We start from the raw sequence: 24,717 nt of genomic DNA, 5'->3' as shown, positions 1-24,717 counted from the left end.
ACCACGCATAATACATGAGGAAACAACACTTGCACCTGTAGGCATGATTTGCTTGTATCTCATTCTAGCCGGGTTAAACCATGCCTTTTAAACATGACCGAGGGATTCATGCATGCATAAACTGCATACATGTTCCTCTTTCTTAAAAAATAAAACAAAACAATAATAATAAAACAATTGCACAATCATGCAAAACACCAGCTGCAAACTCACAGTGAACAATGCATCTTGGTTTCACAAGAAACTTATCGACCAAATGCAAAACAACCCAGTCTGAGAAACATTAAGCAAGATTGAAAACAGGAGATGTGACAACAAAGTATGACTGGTGCATGAAGGTGTATTAAGTGCGGGGAACACAATAAAGACACTTCCAGACACCTGGAACATAGAAACAAACAATAAAGGCACAAAGACAGGTGCAAATACAATAAAGAGAAAATATCTGAATCAAATATAGTGCATATCAACATAGAGAATACAGACATGGGCATAAATCACATATATAATATCAATCCAAGCATTGTAGCTGGACGGGCCATACCTCCCACTCCTTGGTTGAATTTTCTACATTTTGCTGCTCCTCGTTTGCCTCTGACTCCTCGATTTTCTTTACCACGATGAAGCCAGGATCACGGCTGATGATTCCTAGCCCATCCCCAAAAACATCAGGGCTCCACTGGATGAAGAAAACATACAGGTGGTCTGACCTAGAGAAACAACCGCAAATACATTGTTAAAAATGATACTACATGTCATCTATTAATTGTATACACAGAATCTGATGAATTTTTTCTGCCCTTATTTTAGGGGAAAATCGGAGGAATTCTGTGGAATGGATTTAGACGTTGTTAAATATGTTAAAGGTGCAGTAAGCGATTACTGAGAAACGCTGTTGATATTTGAAATCGGCACCCAAACAAACACACCGCTCCCAAAATAACAAAACGCTATGCAACACAGGCAACGACCAAGTATGGATGAATCAGATGTGATTCAACAACATACCTCGCATATCTTGGTTCTGTGAAAAACAGCAGAAACCAACGTTACTCATGTATCGAGTAGAAATAAAGCAACTTCTGTGTCTGTTTTCAGGTCTCTCCAGCACTGGAAAGCTTTTCCTATTTTAACAAGGGTCCTATTGCCTGATCATAACCCTTCCTCCAATTATATTTCCAATTATAGGCTGGCACACCTGACAACCTGTCGCTGCACAGGCGTTGGAAAACACTGATCTAAAAAATATTCACAAAATTAATCGTTTAGCTGCTGATTTACATTTTCAACAGCGGATTTCTCAGAAATCCCTTGGTGCACCTTTAAACTACATTCTTACTGGTAGGATACAGAATAATCCAAATATTGAAATGTGTTCCACTTTTATTAATTAAGGAGTTTCGGGACAAATACAGTGCTATGCATAAGTTTAGACACCCATGCTAAAGTTGACTAAAAAGAGGAATAAAAAATCATCTTTTGGAAATTGAACTTAATGCCTTAATTTAAAAAATGAGGAAAAATCCAACCTTTAAGGACACCAATTTTCTTTGTGAATGAATAATGTATCGTAAATAAATAAATGTTCTTCCTTAAAATACAGGGTGCATAAGTTTGGACACCCCTATGTTAAATTCCCATAGAGGCAGGCAGATTTTTATTTTTAAAGGCCAGTTATTTCATGGATCCAGGATACTATGCATCCTGATAAAGTTCCCTTGGCCTTTGGAATTAAAATAGCCCCACATCATCACATAGCCTTCACCATACCTAGAGATTGGCATGGTTTTATTTCAGTTAGCCTAATAGCTGGTTTGATTTGCATTGAGAGATGATCTTATGGAAAGTACTCCATGCCAATCTCTAGGTATGGTGAAGGCTATGTGATGATGTGGGGCTATTTTAATTCCAAAGGCCAAGGGAACTTTATCAGGATGCATAGTATCCTGGATCCATGAAATAACTGGCCTTTAAAAATAAAAATCTGCCTGCCTCTATGGGAATTTAACATAGGGGTGTCCAAACTTATGCACCCTGTATTTTAAGGAAGAACATTTATTTATTTACGATACATTATTCATTCACAAAGAAAATTGGTGTCCTTAAAGGTTGGATTTTTCCTCATTTTTTAAATTAAAGCATTAAGTTCAATTTCCAAAAGATGATTTTTTATTCCTCTTTTTAGTCAACTTTAGCATGGGTGTCTAAACTTATGCATAGCACCGTATATAAGATATTCTGTATGATCAGAAAATAGTGGACATACTGTGAATCTTTATTTCACCTTTTTCTTCATTTATTGCATTAATATATTTTGCTAAAAAAATCAGGTATCTCTAATATACAATACCATTCAAAAGTTTGGGGTCGGTAGGATATATATATATATTTTTTAAAGTCTCTTATGCTTAACCATTTAACCAAAAATACAGTAAAAAGTAAACCTTAACAATGTAAAATATTATTACAATTTAAAATAACTTTTCTACTTGAATATATTATAATAATATATTTTTTGAAAATGGAATGCATTCCTGTGATGCAAAGCTGAATTTCCAGCATCATTACTCCAGTATTCACTGTCACATGATCCTTCAGAAATCATTCTGCTCAAAGAACATTTCTTATTTCCAGTGTTCTTTTATGAATAGAAAGTCTAAAAGAACAACATTTATTTGAATAAGTAATCTTTTGTAACATATTTACCGGCACTTCTGATCAGTGATTAATATTTTTATCAATGCGTCTTTGCTGAATAAAAGTACTGCTTTCTTTTAAGAAATTTTTTTTTTTTTTTTTACTGACCCATAAGTTTTAAATGGTAGTGCATGTCTGCTTTTTTTTTTTTTTTTCAATAGGCAAAGCCGTGGAAAACTCAGTGTGACTTGCATCAGGATGCGGCAGGAGGCTGACAAGTGGCGTGAGCTTCAAAGCCTCGTCTCTCGGCCCCTGCTCTCACACTATTGTCATGATACTTTACACTGATCATCCGGGTCGCCACCCAACTAGGTCACGTAGCCGAGCCCGACCATGTCTCAGTGATAACAACAGACAGCAGTTTGGCCACAGAGCTTTGCAGTGCTTCAGGAGTACAAACTCTGTTCAATACTACACCACACAACAAGCAGACTGTCAACGCTAATCTATTCTGACTCTCTCATTCTGATTTAGCCCAGAAAGTGTTTCCTAAAAAATATCTGTGACTCATCTCATAAAGTGATAACACAGAATAAGTTCCAGTGGGATGAAGAACACTGAGCGCTTGTGTTGAAATCACAGTGTAGAAGAAATGAGACAAAGACAGTGCTGTTTCAGTACTAGAGAGCTAATCGCATAAAAGACCGAGTCAAATTTACATAATTTCTCATTTAAAATAATAATGAATTCTTGCAAAATGACTTCAACTGAGCTATGCTGTAATTTCATAGGGAAACATAAATAGGTCACATTTCAACTCATAATAATAATAATAGCAGTAAAAATAATGCTAACACTTTATAATAAGGTTTTGTTTGGTTAGTTAACATGAACTAACAATGACCAACACTTATACAGCATTTATTAATCTTTGATTATGTTAATCTCATTTTTATCTGTAAATATTAGTTCATGCTTTGAGTCCACGTCTGACTCACCTCTCTTGGGGAACGGCAAACCAGTACTCATGCTTGCGGTCGCGCTGTGCGTACTGCTGCATTGAGGCGCTGGCGTTGGACACAAACGTCTTCTTCATGGCCTTGCCCACTCGCAGACACAGAAACTTGTGAGACTTCGGCCTCTCCTTGGACAACATGGGGCCTGAAACACAGAGACAAAAGCTCATCTTAAAAGCACAGCTAAAACATCTACTATAATATAAAGAAATAACTGCGACTGAGATGTTGCTTGCAAAAACTACTAATACAAGACTTAGTTTGAATGGCAGTCTATGAAATTCACAGTAATACATCGATCATCAAAGACATGAAGCACAGTATTCAATAGTCACTGAAATAAAAACAGTGCCTCAAATGAACTAAACCCTGCCGGGAGATCAGATCCAGTGCTGAATCAAATGCATCTTTTGTTAATAACTGATTAGAAGGTTAACGCAGCGGGAGAGATGCAGAAAGAAACACCTTACACCAGTGCTGTAAGAGCCAAAGCCATTTACACAGCCAATGCAACATTAATCTACTTACACTGCAGCACACAGTGGGGGGGCATTCATTTTCAATGGGCTAATTTGGTGTGTAATTCAGATGACTTTTTAAAGTCGGACCTGAGCTGCGGTAACAACCCCTTGTGATTTGTCAGAATGGTTCGATGATTCACAAAGGGACATTCGCTGGGACAGGAGCAAAGTTCAATCCCATGCCATTAGGCTGATTAGTATTGCTGTTGAAAAAGCGAGGGGAAAACGTAATATTGTTTAAAAAGTATATTTTAGTCTTTTTAGTAAGTTTAAGAGGTCATGTCATAATTTTTTGTCATCTTAAAATATTTATATTTAAAAATATTAAAAAGTATATATATATATATATATATATATATATATATATATATATATATATATCTTTTTAAATATTTTTAAAAGGATAAACAATGCAGATTTTTATTTTTACAGCCATCTTTTATCATGTTTACCAAGGGGGGCAAATAATTCTGACTAGCACTGTATATCATTTTTTAAGCTGACATGAGACTGATGAATATGGCTGTGCTTCCATGTTGTGTTGCTGTGAAGCAAAACATAGTGCACAAGTCATATGGACTACTTTTATGATGTTGTTTTATAGTTAGATAATATATAAAACAGGTCAAATTTAAAAAAGTAAAATGTCCAACCTCATTTTCACACATTAATAATATTACATCGATACTGCTTCATCCGAACTACCTCATCGTGACTGGAATTTATTAACAACAAATACGCGTTGTTGACATGTAGGTAGTCACATGTTCATCTGATGTCAGTAAGCTGCAGATGTTCAGAAACAAGCCATATGTTTTCAACTTTTTTATCCCACAAGATCTAGGAAACTGCTTTGATTTCTCATATCACCACACCTTTAACTCACTCCTGAGCTCATTCTAAAAGCCGGATCAGCCGTTAGAGTAGAATAACAGTATATAAGTCATCAGTAGATGAGTCATACGCTGGGATGGAAAGCATCTTGGGGTATACAAAGAGCTTAGCACGTCTAGAGCTGAAAAGCATGGAGGAATAATGATAAAAATATACAAGTGGGAGTCTAAAAATGAACATTTCATTATCTGCTTTCCATTATAAGATTATGGAGCCTAGTGGACATACTGCTCAGCCCTGAATAATAGCGCTCTGGCATCTCATGTGTATATCATACCATTGTATTATTTGCACCTGTACCACTCTACCCTCTGAATACCACTGAATATGAATATGATAACCATTCAGAACCTTGGTTATAGGGTTATAATAAGTTCAGTACAACACAATGCAATTTTTTTTTGTTTTCCTATTAAAAACAAACATCTAAACCTCTTAAAACAAGATATAGTTTACATTACACAAAATTTCTTGTATATTTAGTTTAGAGGGAAAAGTTTTCCTTTTCCCTTTGAATTAAGTTTATTTTTCTTACTGCATTGTTGATTTATTATTATTTAAATTTTAAGCATAAAACTTTAAATTATTTCGAAAAAAATTATTTCGCTTTTGCTGTGAACGCATCTTGTTTTAAGCTTTCATTTATCATTTATTGTACACTACCTTTCAAAAGTCAGTACGATTTTTTTGAAAGAAATTCATCTAAAAAACGCGGTACTTTTGAACTTTCTATTAATTAAAGAAAAGTGAAATAAGTATCACAGTTTCCACAAAAATATTAAGCAGCACAACTGTTTTCAAAATTGATAATAATAAGAAATTGTACCTTGAGCATCAAATCAGCATAATTCTGAAGGATCATGTGACACTGAAGACTGAAGAAAATTCAGCTTTGCATTACAGGAATAAATTACATTTTAAAATATATTAAAAAAGAAAATGATTATTTTAAATTGTAATAATATTTCAAAATATTACAGATTTTCTGTATTTTTTATCAAATAAATCCAGCTTTGGTGAGCCTAGGAGACTAATGCATTAAAAAAATCATACCGACCCCAACTTTTTGAATGGTAGTGTATTTTGTTTAGATATATTTACTGAAAAGCAAGACAAGACATGCTTTTTGCTAGCCTGGGAAAACCCAGACAACTTCCGGCAAATTTAGATTTGCTCTGCAAGTAGTCTGGCAAAGAGCTCACTCAAGCCCATTTCTAATCCGTCGAAATCGCGGCACCAATCAGAAACGTTGGGGCGGGCTTTACATGATGACGATCGCTCTGATTGGTTTTAGGTCTATCCAATTGCGCCCAGAGGCATTTGAGCGACGTCCGTTGGTGAAGCGCACCAACTTTTAAATGCATTATTATATTCAAATTGCAAACACATGAGGACAGTCTCCATGAAAGACCCACTGGCAGATGAACGTGCTACTACATTTCTCTCCGAAACGGTAGGAAATTAAATTCGATTTAATAGAGGATTTTAACTGTGACAAGATGATTGACAGGGCAGTTTACGTGGGATGCACGCGACAGATCCATCCGATAAAGATGACGAAGTAGTATATGTCCCAAAGCTTGCCTACTTTTTTGCTACACATTCAAAAGTAAATACCTTTTCTTCACAAAAAGAGTAACGTTACATACTTTTATGGCGTAGTGTAACTTAGGCGAATTGGGACGCAGCATATGGCTTTACACGATGACGATCGCTCTGATTGGTTTTAGGTCTATCCAATTGCGCCCAGAGGCATTTGAGCGACGTCCGTTGGTGACGCCCCTTTGGAAATGAGTTATTAATGAAGCTTTGCCAGACCAACAACTCAGTTACTACTGAGAATGGTCTGGTTTTAACCAGGCTAGCTTTTTGCAGAGTATTAATACAAAATCAACACCTTAGGCAATAAATAAACAAAAAAATAGTTCTGCCAACACATTCAACAACTTGTGATTAAACACATTATTTGTAGATAATACATTAAAATTTTCAGCTATCTTTTTTTAAGGAAAGAACTGCCTGTTGTTTCTGATGCATGGTGGATTGAGGAGAGATCACCTGACATAATTGTAAAGCAAAGCGCTGGGTGTACAGTAGTACATATGAAAGCGCTATGTAAATGCCTCATTCATTCATTCATTCATTCATTCATGTAATGTTAGTGTGCATGTGCAGTTGTCAGTTTTGATGGGCTTTAGCTTATTTCGCCGTCAGACAGAGGGCTGCTGGCTCAGTCGTGTCAAGAGATCAAAGCAGCGTGTAAAAGCCGCGGTAAATTGTCCCTGCGCTCCCTCAGGTGATAACAGGTGAGCCACTTTTCATTTCCCAGCACTCTCTCGTCTTGCCATCAACAAAGCCACACAACACAAGGTTATCAGCACTTCCCAGCATGCCCCATCCCAGACACCAAGACAGAAGCTGACTTTGATAGTAAAATGTAAGAACGCTGTACTATAATGTCAATGCAGTTTACAATGACACTAAATGTGCACGCTGGCTCAAGAGAAAGAACTTTATATTGTTCAGAAAATTTTAGGCAATTATATATAAAATATATTAAAATTGTATATATATATAATTGTATTAAAATAAAGAAAATGCCAAGATACCTTAAATAACATGTATAAAATATTTAACAAATATATAATTAAAATATATTTGAATTAATTTCATTTATTTAAAAAAAAATGCATTAAACAAAATTGATATATTTAAGATATTCTATATAAAATTACTTATATACAGACCCTTTCCAAAAAATTAGAATATCATGGAAAAGTTTATTTATTTCCATAATTCCATTCAAAACGTTAAACTTCCATAGATTATAGAATCAGGGCCCACAACTTAAACGATTTCAAGTATTTAGAGTTGTTTATTTGTACATAATTTGGGCTTCCAGCTCATAAAACCCACGAAAACAGGATTTCATGATTTCATGTAATATTCAAATTTTTTGAAATCCTGTTTTCGTGGGTTTTATGAGCTGGAAGCCCAAATTATGTACAAATAAACAACTAAATATTTGAAATTGTTTAAGTTGTGGGCCCTTAATCTATAATCTATGGAAGTTTAACGTTTTGAATGGAATTTTGGAAATAAATAATCTTTTCCATGATATTCTAATTTTTTGGAAAGGGTCTGTATATATATATATATATATATATATATTTTTTTATTTTTATTTTTTTTTTATTAATATATATTTTTAATAACATATTATTAAATTAATGATTAATTAAGTAAAAAAACAAACAAAAAAAAACATACAAACAAATTCTATCACAGATTGTTCAGAATCACAAATGGCAGAAAGACATTGGAGGACATGTTCTCGTACCCTCAGCTGAGCTCAGTGTCTGGCTGCCCATAGGTTGCTGCACATTCTCTTTCTGGGCCTGCTGGACGTTCTCTCGCTGTTCCTTGGCTTGTTGCATAGTGTGACTCTTCCACATCTTCCTCAGCTCCTCCACGTCCGTCTCTGAATCTCGAGTACCATCTCTGGTCAGTTTAGCCCCATCGGGGCTGCTTTCCTGTCCCGTGGCCTCGTCTGCTCCAGGGGCCGAGCTCTGAGAACCTGAGGAGGTCTGGCAGTGGGGTGGTTGCTGGTGGTCCTTGCTGGTGGGTGTGCTCATTGAGGTGTTGGGCTGGGCAGTGTCGCTGGCTGGTTCTCCCTCCTCTGTATGACTGCCGTCAGCTGTTGAAGGTTCCCGGAGGAGGGTCTGCACGGATTGAGACGAGGCTCCCGATGACTTGTCCTCCTGCTGGAGCTCCTCTGTGGACTGCCGCTCCTCTCGGATGGGTGAGAGCTCTGACTCGGTGAAGACGTCCTCTGAGAAGGAGCCCTCGGTGCTGCGGGGGGCAGTGCTGGCGCTGTCGTAACCCTCCCGCAGACGCTGATCTGTTTGATGACAGCTTCCAGAGAACATGGCTTCAAGATCCCTGTGGTACAGACAGAAACAATGAGATGCACTTACTAAAACTAGTATTCTAATAAAACAGTAGTAGTAGGAATTAATGTTTTTCTTAATTTTCTTTACATTATTATTTTTTAGAATCTTCAAGAATTATACTATAAAAACTATAAACTGTGAAAAACTTGATAACAACAAAACCCTACTTCTGAACAACACGAGTGGAATTACGATCTTCAGTTGGTTTTGTACTACAGTATAATATGTGACTAAGGCAACCGTTAGCGGGCTGTGCATGAGCAACTTTTGATTCTCTTATTCACTGTTTCCTACCACTTTGACGCTTCTTATCTTAAGTCTAAAATGCACAGACGTCTTATCGTGATATGTCATTTTAGATACGGCCTCTGTACTGCAGTAAAGCAACAGCCTGAAACATCTGAAAGACAAGTGCACAATAACGTGTGTCTGTCTGGATGGTGCTTTAGTAAAAAGTACATGGGAGGTGGATGGTACTACATAATCAAAGCCATTTGGAGCAATTAATACACGTGCAAGCCAGCATAAAAGTGCGCAAATGAAAAGTAGGTCTCTCTGTCTGTACATCTGCACGATCAAAGGCGCCTGGGCTTCAGATCCACTACTGAAACCCTGCAGTGAACCTCGTCTGACTGATGAACCAACGAACACCGCTCTGAGCTGAATAAAACACATCATCATTCATAAACCAACAGAGGATATAAATATCTGGGGGTGGAAACGCAGCTAAAATCATTAACTTCTTATTACAAATCAAAATGGGTGAATAATTCAGATGTAGGCGGCTGAATTCACGCTTCATTAACCTTAGAGTAAAAATCCATTTCCTGTATAATAAAGCTGAACGCTGGATATCTAAAATAATCGTACAGCAGCGTAGTTCCTCGTGCTCACTGCAGACAAAATACTGATTTGTCACATGAGAGATCTTTAATCTAGATAAGACATCTGAAGATGAATCCAATTAATAACGAGTAATGCCGCTGCAATTTTCTCTTTTCATAATCTTTCTTCATCAAAACCATTAGTCTGGTGGCTCAAGTCATTTTTATAATGTTATTTTTTGGCCTTTGTGCTACTTATAGAAGAGCAAGGACAAGAACTTAGCTTGCGTTCATAAAAAGTCACAATAAGCTTGTGGAGCGAACTTGTTTATCATCTTGACTGATGATGCAGAGGAAACTCTGTCCAATAAGAGGACAGTTGTCGAATGCAAACCAAACCAAGCAATGCAACATTGTAACAAAGTAAGTCCCTGTTTCGAAACAAAACAAACAATCTACAGGTCTGAAAACGACCGTAAGCAAGTAATAGACCTTATTCAGAGCAGCGCCATGACAGATATGAAAGCGAGGCTTTGAGGGATAGACTTACCGTGTTTTTAATGGCATCCGCTATAAAAAGCTGCATAAAGCTCCTAGATCACTGATTTTCCACAACTCATGTTCTCTGGAGTTCTTTGTCTACTGACATTTCTTGAAAAAGCTATTTTTGCAATGCAATCCAAAAACACATTAAATAACAGTACAACCCACTGAAGAGATGCATGTCTATCCCTCACAGCCTCGCTTTCATTCCCGCTAAAAATCAAAGATGGCAATGATGTGAATAAGGTCTATTGACAAACAAATAACTGGTTTAAAGGGGTCATGAACTGAGAATTCAAATTTTTCTTGATCTTTTCACAGTTGAGAGTTTGTTATACTATAAAAATACCCTGTAAGTTTCAAAACTCAAAACTTCCTTGTTATTCCAAAAAACTGCTTTTATTGAAACCAAGGCCAGAAAATGACAGGATCTCAAAAGTGGAGACTTGTGTGACGTCACAGGGCAGCGAAATACTGCCTTTGCAGAAGAATATCAATGCCTACGTCAACGCGTCTTAAGCGCCGCCCACTGGCACGTTAGTGAATAGTTACATGAGAACGAGAAAAGATCGACACAGGATTAATACCATTACCTTCCAAAGGATCCTAATGCTAGGAAGGTTTTTTTTCTTTTTTTTTTTACAATGTGAATGTTCTATAACTGTGGATTATTTGGTAATTCAGTCGTAGTTTCGGAGCAGGCTTTGCAAACAGACTTTTACGATATGGATCTGCCAGCAACTCCACAAACATGTTAGTAACCATGTTTATTCCAATGCCTGATCTGTAATCAGTGATTTCTGATGTGTAATCAAATTCAGAACTTAAACTATAAATAAAATATATACAGAAAGCGATCAAAGAACAATCGCCCAAGCTGTCAATCACACAGTGCAAGTTTATCTGGGCACTTGACAAAACTCGTTATGAAATCAATGATGCTGTTACACTGCACAACGAAGCTCTTACTGTATTTACATCGTGTTTGCATTGTTATTTGGTGAAAGCATTTGTGAGAGTGCAGAAATTGCATTGAAATGATAAGATGTCTTCATTCACGCGATCAACAGACTGTCTGTCATCTGCTCAATGCTCATCACTGCAAACTTTCATGTGATGGAATAGATCTAAATACTTAAACTTCTCACGATTCGTTAATCTCGATAGCTGTAACAGTAAAAACGTAGTAAAAGTATTTAAGAGATTTCCACATGTAATGCTAGCTATTTCATATGCAAACATGTGAGCCAATCACAGCAGTGGGCGTTTACACTGAAGTCTCACAGCAGACACGCCTCTTCAAACTAAAATCAGGGTAGGAAAAATGCCTTTTATTTCTAAATTATGAAAATTTTTGATGTAAAAATCATACTAACATTAGAAGGGCACCCCAGGAAACATTGTAAATGACCCCTTTAATCTGCTGAGGTGTGTGCCGTGCTGTGACAGTATGAAGTGAGAGGTCTTACGGGGGTACGGAGTCACGGATCTTGCTGTCGGTGATCTCTCTGTAGACGGCTGCAGACTGAACCTCGTCAAGTGGACACATGATCCCGTACTCCTCACAGCCTCTCTCCAGAACCAGAGGGTCCGTCCGGTGAGGGTCAAACATGATGTTGTTGGGCGTCACCAGCAACACCCCACTAACAGCTCCCTGTGACAGAGGCAGTTACACATCAATACACATTATATACATATATATCCAAAGAAACATTTACATTTTATTATTTATAATTATACATTTTTTAATATAATTATAAATAATAAAATGTTAATATATTTGCTAAAAAAATTATATATATTTTTGTTTTTTGTTAAACATAAAAAATAGACACATAAATGTTTTTGAAAGAGGTCTCTTATGCTCACCAAGGCTGCATTTATCTGAGCAAAAATACAGTAAAAACAGCAATATTTTGAAATATTATTATGATTTCAAATAATATTTTTATTTTAATATATTTGAAAATGTAATTTATTGTCAAATGATCCTTCAGAAATCATTCTAATATGCTGATTTGGTGCTAAAGAAACATTTCTTATTATCAATGTTGAAAACAGTTGTGGTGCATAATAAATTTATGGAACATTTTTTGGATAAAAAGAAAGTTCAAATGAATTTATTTGAAATAAAAATCTCTTGTAACATTATAAATGTTGTTACGGTGTCACTCTCACACACACTTATATATATACACACACATATACACACATTTTATTAAATACACAATATTATTATATAAATTATTATATAACAATTAAAAATATCTTCATCCCTAACGGTTTTGATAAGTCAGAGTGAGTTCATTCAGTAACGGATCCATCAAACAGATCTGGGCTGTGTTTGCCAAATGCATTGTAAGCCTGAGTAGATCATAGAGTCCTTTAGAGCAGCTGGTTTACGATCAATTTAGGCTTACGATGCTTTTGGGAAATGTGGGCCTGAATTGCTCTTTTTGAAAGATTCATTAAAAGAATTGGATCATAAGAGTCGCTTGTTTGTGAACCAGACCACACTGACCACACTGTTCAGTGAATTCTGTCTATAAGTGCTGGGGTGAATGTGAGGGTAGGACATTTTTGACAGTGTGAGAGAAAATCATCTTGGCACTAACATCATTACACTCGTCAGGCATAGAGATGCGCTAAGGAGAACAGATCAGTGCTGGAGACAGCAGCTCAACTCCTACTCTATAAGCAAAACTTGGAGCTCCTTGCAGTTTTGCAGTCTTTTGTTTCCCAGAGGACAGAAGAAAAGCAGCGGTCTTATTAATGAATAACCTGAGGACTCCTCCATAAGTTAACTTTGTGCAACTTTGGAGACGTTGCCAATTAGAAAAGTCGAATGCTGACTTACCTTGCCATCTGTGATGTACTTGCAGTTGATTTTGAGGAACTTCTCTGTCAGCGCCTCTTCTTCCTCCGAGGTGGAGGAAACCACACGGGAGGACCGCAGTGCAGAGAAGGCTGGAGGGGCAGGAGCATCGGAGCGAGGTGGACAACTGGAGTCCTGGGAGACAGAGACGAGACAGATTAGGCTACAGCGAGAAATAAAAAAACAGCAGTCACTCACATAACAAAAAAATGACTGGAAATAGTTACAAATGTCTGTCATGACTCATGAAACTCTAGATGGCACAGGCTGATAGGTCCTTAACTCAATCTGCTTGCAATCACATCATTCTCTACAGGGCACAGCTGATTGGTTCCTGCTGTATCAGTAGCGAATGAGCTCGCTGCTCAACCTTCAAATACTGGTCAGCATTTTATGTAACAGTTGCAGCGTGCTTTCAGAAACCCCTCAATTTGAACTTGAATATTTCTCATTAAATTCTTCTTAGACCAAAAATGATCTGAGCCACAGACAGTTTATGGCTCTATTTAACCCCATGTCTGTACTCTTACTTTGTCAACAACCATTTATGTTTTTTACTCATCAAAGAATCATGAAAAAAAGTATCACTTTTTCCACAAAAATATTAAGCAGCACAACTATTTTCAATATTGATAATAATAATAATAATAATAATAATTGTTTCTTGAGCATCAAATCAGCATATTAGAATTTCTGAAGGATCATGTGACACTGAAGACTGGAGTAATGATGCTGAAAAATCATCTTTGCATCACAGGAATACATTACAATATAGTCAAAGAGAAAATGGTTGTTTTAAATTGTAATAATATTTTACAATCGAACTGTTACTTCTATATTTTTGATCAAATGCAGTCTGGGTGAGCGTTAAACAGACTTCAAAGACATCTTACCAAGACCAAACTTTTGAATGCTAGTGTATGGTACTGTAAGAGAGAATGAATTAAGAACTGCATTAAATCATACTGATCTCAAACTGGTCTCATTCTGGGCTCTTATTGGTCTCATCTTGGACTCAACCTAAACAGGAAGCAGCACAGTAGTGGTGTGACTGTGTGTGTGTGTGTGTGTGTGTGTGTGTGTGTGTGAATAGTCAGAGCCGACAGCGGGAGCAGAGAGTGGGCGCTGGGTCTCCTGCAAACACAACCTTCTGCCCACAGCTGTCTGCTTTCCTCCGACACACACTTCCACTCTCACCTCTACACACACACACACACACACACACACACACACACACACACCTCTGAGCCAACTGGAGCAATGTTGGGGTAGTGACTACAGCACACTGACTCTTCATCTCTCCTGCTCTCACTCTCTATAAGGCAGTGAATGTGTTTACAATAGAGATTCTGTCACAGCACATTATAAATCTTCTGTGAAAATCTCACTACTAAAATTACAGACACAATTAGACGCTCACCATTGATGTGCATCTCAATTATAGTAATTACAGATACACGATCAGGATACTTGAGTAGAATACCGATATTTTAACACTATAATTAGCAACATTTTTCAAAGACATCCTTTATCCATGCTTTAACAAGTATTAAAGGGATAGTTCACCCAAAAATTAAGATTCTGCCATCAATGAAAGTCAGTGGGGGCACAGTGGTATTTTTGGACCTCATTGATTTTCATTGCGTGGAGAAAAAGACTTTGCAGAAACTTTCTTCAAAATATCTTATTTCGTGTTCAGCAGAATAAAGAAAGCCATAACAAATTTGGAATGACATGAGGGTGAGGGTGAGTAAATAATGACAGTGTTTATTTTACATATATACAGTGAGGAAAATAAGTATTTGAACACCCTGCTATTTTGCAAGTTCTCCCACTTAGAAATCATGGAAGGGGTCTGAAATTGTCATCGTAGGTGCATGTCCACTGTGAGAGACATAATCTAAAAAAAAAAAATCCAGAAATCACAATGTATGATTTTTTAACTATTTATTTGTATGATACAGCTGCAAATAAGTATTTGAACACCTGAGAAAATCAATGTTAATATTTGGTACAGTAGCCTTTGTTTGCAATTACAGAGGTCAAACGTTTCCTGTAGTTTTTCACCAGGTTTGCACACACTGCAGGAGGGATTTTGGTCCACTCCTCCACACAGATTTTCTCTAGATCAGTCAGGTTTCTGGGCTGTCGCTGAGAAACACGGAGTTTGAGCTCCCTCCAAAGATTCTCTATTGGGTTTAGGTCTGGAGACTGGCTAGGCCACGCCAGAACCTTGATATGCTTCTTACAGAGCCACTCCTTGGTTATCCTGGCTGTGTGCTTCGGGTCATTGTCATGTTGGAAGACCCAGCCTCGACCCATCTTCAATGCTCTAACTGAGGGAAGGAGGTTGTTCCCCAAAATCTCGCAATACATGGCCCTGGTCATCCTCTCCTTAAAGGAGAACTCCGGTCAATTTTAACATTGAGCTCATTTTTTTGTACATTTGGAGTGCTGTCAATACAGAGAACAACGACAAAAATCGGTGTTGCCTACACCGAGTTATTCTATTTTTAAAATTTGCACCCTGTTGACTTCAATGGGGCAAGTAACCTGCTTTTAGCCTCTTAACATCCTTGATGTGTCTTTACAAGTGCACAGAAAATGTGAGTGATTCCTTCTGAGTGAACACGAGTGAGTCTGACTGCAGTAGATGTGAAAGAAATGTATAAAAATGATGTTATTTAAGCCAGCGCAAATACCTTTGTTTACATCCTGTTTTTCGGTTGAAGTCCAAAGTAGTCGATTGCCGAGTTCACGCGCGTGATCATAGGTATTAAACCTATGCATGTGAACTCTGCAATCGACTACTTTGGACTTCAACCGAAAAACAGGATGTAAACAAAGGTATTTGCGCTGGCTTAAATAACATCATTTTTATACATTTCTTTCACATCTACTGCAGTCAGACTCACTCGTGTTCACTCAGAAGGAATCACTCACATTTTCTGTGCACTTGTAAAGACACATCAAGGATGTTAAGAGGCTAAAAGCAGGTTTAGTACTTGCCCCATTGAAGTCAACAGGGTGCAAATTTTAAAAATAGAATAACTCGGTGTAGGCAACACCGATTTTTGTCGTTGTTCTCTGTATTGACAGCACTCCAAATGTACAAAAAAATGAGCTCAATGTTAAAATTGACCGGAGTTCTCCTTTAATACAGTGCAGTCGCCCTGTCCCATGTGCAGAAAAACACCCCCAAAGCATGATGCTACCACCCCCATGCTTCACAGTAGGGATGGTGTTCTTGGGATGGTACTCATCATTCTTCTTCCTCCAAACACGTTTAGTGGAATTATGACCAAAAAGTTCTATTTTGGTCTCATCTGACCACATGACTTTCTCCCATGACTCCTCTGGATCATCCAAATGGTCATTGGCAAACTTAAGACGGGCCTTGACATGTGCTGGTTTAAGCAGGGGAACCTTCCGTGCCATGCATGATTTCAAACCATGACGTCTTAGTGTATTACCAACAGTAACCTTGGAAACGGTGGTCCCAGCTCTTTTCAGGTCATTGACCAGCTCCTCCCGTGTAGTTCTGGGCTGATTTCTCACCTTTCTTAGGATCACTGAGACCCCACGAGGTGAGATCTTGCATGGAGCCCCAGTCCGAGGGAGATTGACAGTCATGTTTAGCTTCTTCCATTTTCTAATGATTGCTCCAACAGTGGACCTTTTTTCACCAAGCTGCTTGGCAATTTCCCCGTAGCCCTTTCCAGCCTTGTGGAGGTGTACAATTTTGTCTCTAGTGTCTTTGGACAGCTCTTTGGTCTTGGCCATGTTAGTAGTTGGATTCTTACTGATTGTATGGGGTGGACAGGTGTCTTTATGCAGCTAAGGACCTCAAACAGGTGCATCTAATTTAGGATAATAAATGGAGTGGAGGTGGACATTTTAAAGGCAGACTAACAGGTCTTTGAGGGTCAGAATTCTAGCTGATAGACAGGTGTTCAAATACTTATTTGCCGCTGTATCATACAAATAGTTAAAAAATCATAAATTGTGATTTCTGGATTTTTTTTTTTTTAGATTATGTCTCTCTCAGTGGACATGCACCTATAATGACAATTTCAGACCCCTCCATGATTTCCAAGTGGGAGAACTTGCAAAATAACAGGGTGTTCAAATACTTATTTTCCTCACTGTATCTATATACACTATATGTACACTATCTCTCTCTCTCTCTCTCTCTCTCTCTCTCTCTATATATATATATATATATATATATACATACACATACCATTCAAAAGTTTGGGTCAGTAAGAGTTTTTAAAGAAATACTTCTATTCCGCAAGGTTGCATTAAATTGATCAAAACTGACAGTGAAGACATCAACTATAAGATGGTATAGTAATTTGATGTTTATTTAATGTGTAAATTTTATATAGACTACCATTCAAAAGTTTGAAGAGTAATGTACATAATTCATTATAATATTACAAAAGATTTCTAATTCTAATCTAATCTAATTCAAATAAACATAATTTGAAAATTCTATACATCAAGGAATCCTAACTGTTTTTTACATAGAATATATATTTTTTGTTTAAGATTTATTTTTGCAGGGTTTTTTTGCCTTTATTATGAGAGGACAGTTGCTTGACAGGAAGCAAAGTTGGAGAGAGAGAGGGGGATGGGATCAGGAAAGGTCCACAAGCCTGGATTCGAACTCGGGACGCCGGAAGCGCAACTGCGCTATATGTCAGTGTGCTGCCCACAATGCTAATAGCTTACCTTTATTACATTGATAATAATAAAAAATGTTTCTTGAGCACCAACTCAGCATATTAGAATGATTTCTGAAGGCTCATGTGATTGAAGAAGACTGGAGTAATGATGCTGAAAATTAATTTTAAATTGTAATATTTCACAATACTGCTGTTTTATTGCCGACCCCAAACTTTTGAAAGGAAATGGGCTTAAATTCATCCCTGTCTGCTGCCGTCACTGCTTATAATCAAGCACAATGTCTGCGTCAGAATGCTATGAATAATGAAGACAACATTTTATTCACACATTCAACACATTTGCAATTAATATTTATAATCCAAACCTCTCGTCTCACAAAATCTTCCCTGACAAGCACAGTGGCCGCTGTTCCCGCCCTCTGGCCTCAACATCGCACATCCCGCGTGCCGTGACAGACCGGCCCACCCATCAGATCCCACAATAAGCAACCAGAGAGTCAAAACATGTCTTCATGAAACCCTGTTCACAGTTAACACTCTCCTCCTTTTCCAAACACAGTCTCTCCTCCTCTGGCAGCCCAGGAAGAAGGCGTTTGTCTCGCTCAGCGCCGGAAGGAAGGATCCACCAGTGTAACGTGCACCGAAACACAAATAGCTTTGTTTATTTCCAGAGCTCTGACGACGGCTTGCTGTTTATAGATAGGTTCATTATCAAAGCCGTTATTAACCACCGGAATACAAAAGAACATCTAGTGTTCCCGGGAAGATGTTGATTAGGAACTTAGTAAAAGTTTAAAAGAACAAACAACGCTTTCCTGCATGCTGTAGAGCTTTACTCAGGATTTAGGGATGGATAAAGAGATCACTGTATCTGTGCAAAAGATCTGCAAATCGGTCGGTTATCTGAACAACTAATAGTCCACGTGTTTTAGCGATGAGGTTATGTATATTCTAGTGTACTCCTAAAAGTTGACGAAATTCACTTTTAGCAAAACGTTCTGTCAAGTTGCTTTGGAAGAATATGTATAGTGCAACGTAATTTTCACGTAAAAAAAAAAGAAAAAGAAAAAAAAAGTATGCCCCCCCCCCAAAAAAAATTATAAGTCCTGTTTAAAAATGTTATATAAATTAAAAAAAGACATTTTTTTTTACAAAAAGATACACACATTTATTTTTTATTTTTATACTATACAAACAAAAATGGTTATATTAAAATAAAATAAAAAAACTGATACATTACAATTTTACAAAAACATTATTTACAAAAAAAAAAAAAAAATGACAAGTCATTTTTACAAAAAAACAAAAAATTTCTATATACATAAAAAAAAGTTAAGAAAGTGGCTCACAGATTTCAGTGTGAAATCAGATTAAACCAAACTGACTTTGAAATTATTCGGAGATCGAGATCAATTGCAGGGCAACCAAAAACGTTTCTCACTTTGTCCCTTATTAAAATGGAAGACATTTATTGCACTTATTTGTACCAGTACCGGCCAATAATGTCATTCAGTCCTAACCGATTGGTCAATTCATAAACAACATTACTGCACCAGATCACAGCAAACAATGCAACTCAATTACTCTGGCACAAGGACTGACGGCATACAGGCCAACACAGACAGGTTCACACACACAATGACTTTCTGCAAAGATAAAATCTAGTCTATGGGTTGAGGAACACGCATTCAGTGCTTCTTGAAGAACATCTCATGACTATTACCAAAGCACATCAAAGACACCGTGGGAGAGAGACCAACAGTGTCCTCTGGCTGGGCGACGTTACTATCCGACATGGAGGAGGAAAAAAGTCCATGTCTTCATGTCCTCTAGGCCATCTGGAGGTTACCTACGCTGTGCTGGTTTCACACGGCCTCAGTGAATCCAGCCTGAGGGAGACCAGTGGCTTAATTTAGAACCTAAGCCCGGAAAAAGGGCACTAACCCTGTTTGCAGGGCTCTGCATGTGGGTGGTTGACATCCATGTGATCATTAGATCACCGGACTGATCTCAACTTCACACACACACTTAGAGTAATGTTAAACTTCACACGCAACATTTCACCAGCTCATGTTAATGACTCAAGCGCTATTAGTCTGAAGCAGTAGATGAACACTCAAAATCTCCACAGCTCTGTTGTCATTATATTAAGGCGAATACTGAGATTGCATAAAACCACAGAAGGATGCTGTCAAGCTGACTCTAATATTAACTGAGATCAACAACAGCACTTTGAATTAATTGTCATCTGTGGATTTGTTCATATGCAGATGTTTGACATGAAATATTAGGACAACAACCTGCAGCTCCATCTGGTGACCAGAAACAGGTTCTGCAGGGTAAAAGTCAAAAGCACCTGACAGATATCACTGAAATAGGTATCTCCATTCTACTTGGAGCCATTCACATCCTTAGATTCAGAAACTATTAGTTTCTATGGCAACGCTCAAGATTCCAAAATGGATCCATATGTGGCTTTGTTGTTATTGAAAGCCAAATACTTCATCACTACCTTAATTTTATCTGAACAAAGAAAGTGCAAGTAACACTGGATATAGTGAAAAGGCATACAGTAAAATGTAGAGGTACTCTACCATTCAAAAGTTTGGAGTCGGTAAGATTTACAATGAGCTTCTTCACGGGTTAGTGACATCACAAACCCTAAAAATTTACATAAACCCCACCCCCGGAAACAGCAAGCAGTGTTGAGAAGAGGAAGATTTGTTGTAGTAGAGCACATCCGTCTTTTCACATTTATTGCAATACAGTACATAACACAAATGCAAAAGCATGTCACTCTGTAGGCATCTTACAACAGTTAAATTCCCACACTAGCGATTTGTAGATTATCATGAAAGAATAGGCTTATCAATGACTTAAAGATAATTAACTCCACATCAGCAACATAAATTCATCAACTAACCATTCACAAACGTCCTGCTGCATTCTACATGTTGTCATTTCTTCTTGAGTCTCTCCATCATTGTCCGATTCCAGTTTAAATATCAAAGGCAGAACAGTTTCTGACATTTTAGTGTGTCTGCGTGAGGTAATCGGAGCTGCTAACACACACACACACACACACACACACACACACACACACACACACACACACACGCACACACACGCGCACACAAGCACGCACGCACACACAAACACACACATTGTGCCGGGAGCAGCAGCTCATTATCATTTAAAGGGACACACACAAAACAACGCATTTTTGCTCACCCTCAAAAAAGGACAATTTTAACATGCTATAAAAAATGATCTATGGGGTATTTTGAGCTAAAACTTCACATACACACTCTTGGGACATCAGAGACTTATTTTACATCTTGTAAAAATGGGCATTATACCACCCCTTTATGTTTTTGTGGAATTTAATGAGTCTCACTGAATACAAATATTAATTAAAGGTCCCATTGTATGAAAATTTCACTTTATGAGGTTTTTTAACCTTAATATGAGTTTCCCTAGCCTGCCTATGGTCCCGCAGTGGCAAGACGTTTTGATGGGTGTAAACCAAGCCCTGGGTATTTTTGAGAAAATAAAAGCTCAGACGGGCGAATCTAGATATCTTCCCCTTATGTCATCATAAGGGGAAAGGTTACCTCCCCTTTCTCTTCTTTGCCCGCAAAGAGAATTTGGCCCGCCCATGAGAAAATGAGCTACGCGAGCGGTGAGCGCGATATCGGTTTTTCCTCGAGAGACATCATGGCTTGCAAACGAGCGAAGCATGGCAGTTGCTCAGTGTTTGGATGTACAAATGAACACAACATTTTTTTTTTTAGTTCCTTCATCTGAGCCTCTGAAGAACCAGTGGGTTATGTGAATTTCTGATGTGTAATTGTTCAAGTTCAGACAGATAATCTTTCTCTCAAAATCGTTCAATACTGTTTATGCATCAGTAAATCAAGCCAGTGACTAAACGATCAACTTCACGTCGTTTCTCTTAGTAGGATGAAAATAATCTTACTTAAACTGTGATTAATATACTGTATATACAGAAAGCGATCAAAGAACAATCCCTTTCCAATCGCCCAAGCTGTCAATCACACAGCGCGAGTTTATCTGGACACTTGCCAAAACTTGTTATGAAATCAATGACGCTGTTACGCTGTACAACAAAGCTCTTACTGTACTTACCTCATGTTTGCATTGGTGAAAGCATTAATGAGAGTACAGAAACTGCGTTGCAATGATAAAATCTTCATTCATGCGATCAACAGGCTGTCATCTGCTCGATGCTCATCACTGCAACCTTTTATGTGATGGGAATAGATCTAAATACTTAAAAAAACTTCTCACGATTCTTTAATCCCGATAGCTGTAATAGTGAAAACGTATAATAGCTGTAATAGTAAATGTTTTCGAGAGAGTTCCACATGTAATGCGAGATATTTCATATGCAAGCATGTTAGCCAATCACAGCAGTGGGTGTTTACACTGAAGTCTCACAGCAGACACACCCCTTCAAACAGAGCGTTCAAATCAGAGGCTAAAATCAGGCTAGGGAAAATGCCTTTTATTTCTAAATTATAACAACTTTTGATCTAAAAAACATACTAACATTATAAGGGCACCCCAGGAAACATTCTAAAATAATAAAATAATCAATGCAATGGGACCTTTAAAACTATATATATATATATATATATATATATATATATATACAGTGGGGAGAACAAGTATTTGATACACTGCCGGTTTTTGCAGGTTTTCCTACTTACAAAACATGTAGAGGTCGGTCATTTTGATCATAGATACAATTCAACTGTGAGAGACGGAATCTAAAACAAAAATCCAGACAATCACATTCTATGATTTTTTAATAATTCATTTGCATTTTATTGCGTGACATAAGTTTTTGATCACCTAAAAAAACAGTAAGAATTCCGGCTTTCACAGACCTGTTAGTATTTCTTTAAGAAGCCCTCCTGTTCTCCACTAATTACCTGTATTAACTGCATCTGTTTGAACTCGTTACCTGTATAAAAGACCTGTCCACACACTCAATCAAACAGACTCCACTCCAACCTCTCCACAATGGCCAAGACCAGAGAGCTGTGTAAGGACATCAGGGATAAAATTGTAGACCTGCACAAGGCTGGGATGGGCTACAGGAAAATAGGCAAGCAGCTTGGTGAGAAGGCAACAACTGTTGGCGCAATTATTAGAAAATAGAAGAAGTTCAAGATGACGGTCAATCTCCCTCGGTCTGGGGCACCATGCAAGATCTCACCTCGTGGGGCATCAATGATCATGAGGAAGGTGAGGGATCAGCCCAGAACTACACGACAGGACCTGGTCAATGACCTGAAGAGAGCTGGGACCACAGTCTCAAAGAAATCCATTAGTAACACACTACGCCGTCATGGATTAAAATCCTGCAGCGCATGCAAGGTCCCCCTGATCAGACTGATCCCTCATCAGACCAGGCAACATTTTTCCAGTCTTCAACTGTCCAATTTTGGTGAGCTTGTGCAAATTGTAGCCTCTTTTTCCTATTTGTAGTGGAGATGAGTGGTACCCGGTGGGGTCTTCTGCTGTTGTAGCCCATCCGCCTCAAGGTTGTGCGTGTTGTGGCTTCACAAATGCTTTGCTGCATACCTCGGTTGTAACGAGTGGTTATTTCAGTCAAAGTTGCTCTTCTATCAGCTTGAATCAGTCGGCCCATTCTCCTCTGACCTCTAGCATCAACAAGGCATTTTCGCCCACAGGACTGCCGCATACTGGTTGTTTTTCCCTTTTCACACCATTCTTGTAAACCCTAGAAATGGTTGTGCGTGAAAATCCCAGTAACTAAGCAGATTGTGAAAAACTCAGACCGTCCCGTCTGGCACCAACAACCATGCCACGCTCAAAATTGCTTAAATCACCTTTCTTTCCCATTTTGACATTCAGTTTGGAGTTCAGGAGATTGTCTTGACCAGGACCACACCCCTAAATGCATTGAAGCAACTGCCATGTGATTGGTTGATAAGATAATTGCATTAATGAGAAATTGAACAGGTGTTCCTAATAATCCTTTAGGTGAGTGTATATATATATATATATATATACACACACACACACTGATTCCAGAGTTTTGAATTGTATACATGATGTCACAAAGGTAAAATAAGAGTTTCTAATGATAAAGTTTTCCTGTAACTCCAAGATAACGTGCAGTGCTAACTTAACATAACTTTGTAACCTCTGTTGATCTGTAGAGTTTCATGCTGTTATTGACTGAAGCAAAGCATCACAAGAGTTTCTGGGCATAAAATCAGACCAGTAACACTGAGACAAAGTCACCTTACCAAGTGTCAGCCAACACCAGCAGCCACTTGTAATTAACACTGGCCATCTCTCACACACACACACTGGCCATTTCTCTCTCACACACACACACAAACACACACACACGCACACACACACACACACACACACACACACACACACACACACACACACACACACACACACACACACACACACACACACACACACACTCTCTCTCACTCGTTTTCTTGTGACAAAGACTAAATTTAGCATACAGCAGGAAGGGAGGGTGAGATAAGGATGATACGAGACAAAAACTCCTCAGAAGCCTCAAATCAAAGTCACCAGATTTAATAGACGGAGTCAGCGCTGCTTGTTTAGTCAGACTTTTGATTATCGGTACACAGTAGTGTTGGGCGATACGCTCCATAGTGCAGTGCATTAATAATAATAATTTGTAATTTGTAATAAAACAACAATGTTGCTTAATTTAAAT

The 24,717-nt window shown here is 37.9% G+C and overlaps 1 protein-coding gene across 4 annotated transcripts in view; it reads right to left on the bottom strand.

Moving 5' to 3' along the window:
• The window catches only part of oxr1a (oxidation resistance 1a), a gene marked incomplete at its 5' end in the record, with an annotated part of 162,380 nt that overhangs the window by 14,413 nt on the left and 123,250 nt on the right, over positions 1-24,717 (bottom strand). For all 4 annotated transcript variants that reach the window (XM_079893747.1, XM_079893746.1, XM_079893749.1 and 1 more), the window contains 5 exons: positions 545-710; positions 3,636-3,798; positions 8,409-9,010; positions 11,858-12,042; positions 13,246-13,398. In XM_079893747.1, the coding sequence (XP_079749873.1) occupies positions 545-710; positions 3,636-3,798; positions 8,409-9,010; positions 11,858-12,042; positions 13,246-13,398 (1,269 nt within the window). The remainder of the gene's footprint in view (positions 1-544; positions 711-3,635; positions 3,799-8,408; positions 9,011-11,857; positions 12,043-13,245; positions 13,399-24,717) is intronic.

This window comes from Squalius cephalus (genome assembly GCF_949319135.1).
Source record: "Squalius cephalus genome assembly, chromosome: 15".
NCBI classification, from domain to species: domain Eukaryota; kingdom Metazoa; phylum Chordata; class Actinopteri; order Cypriniformes; family Leuciscidae; genus Squalius; species Squalius cephalus.
This window is presented reverse-complemented; position numbering and strand designations above follow the sequence as displayed.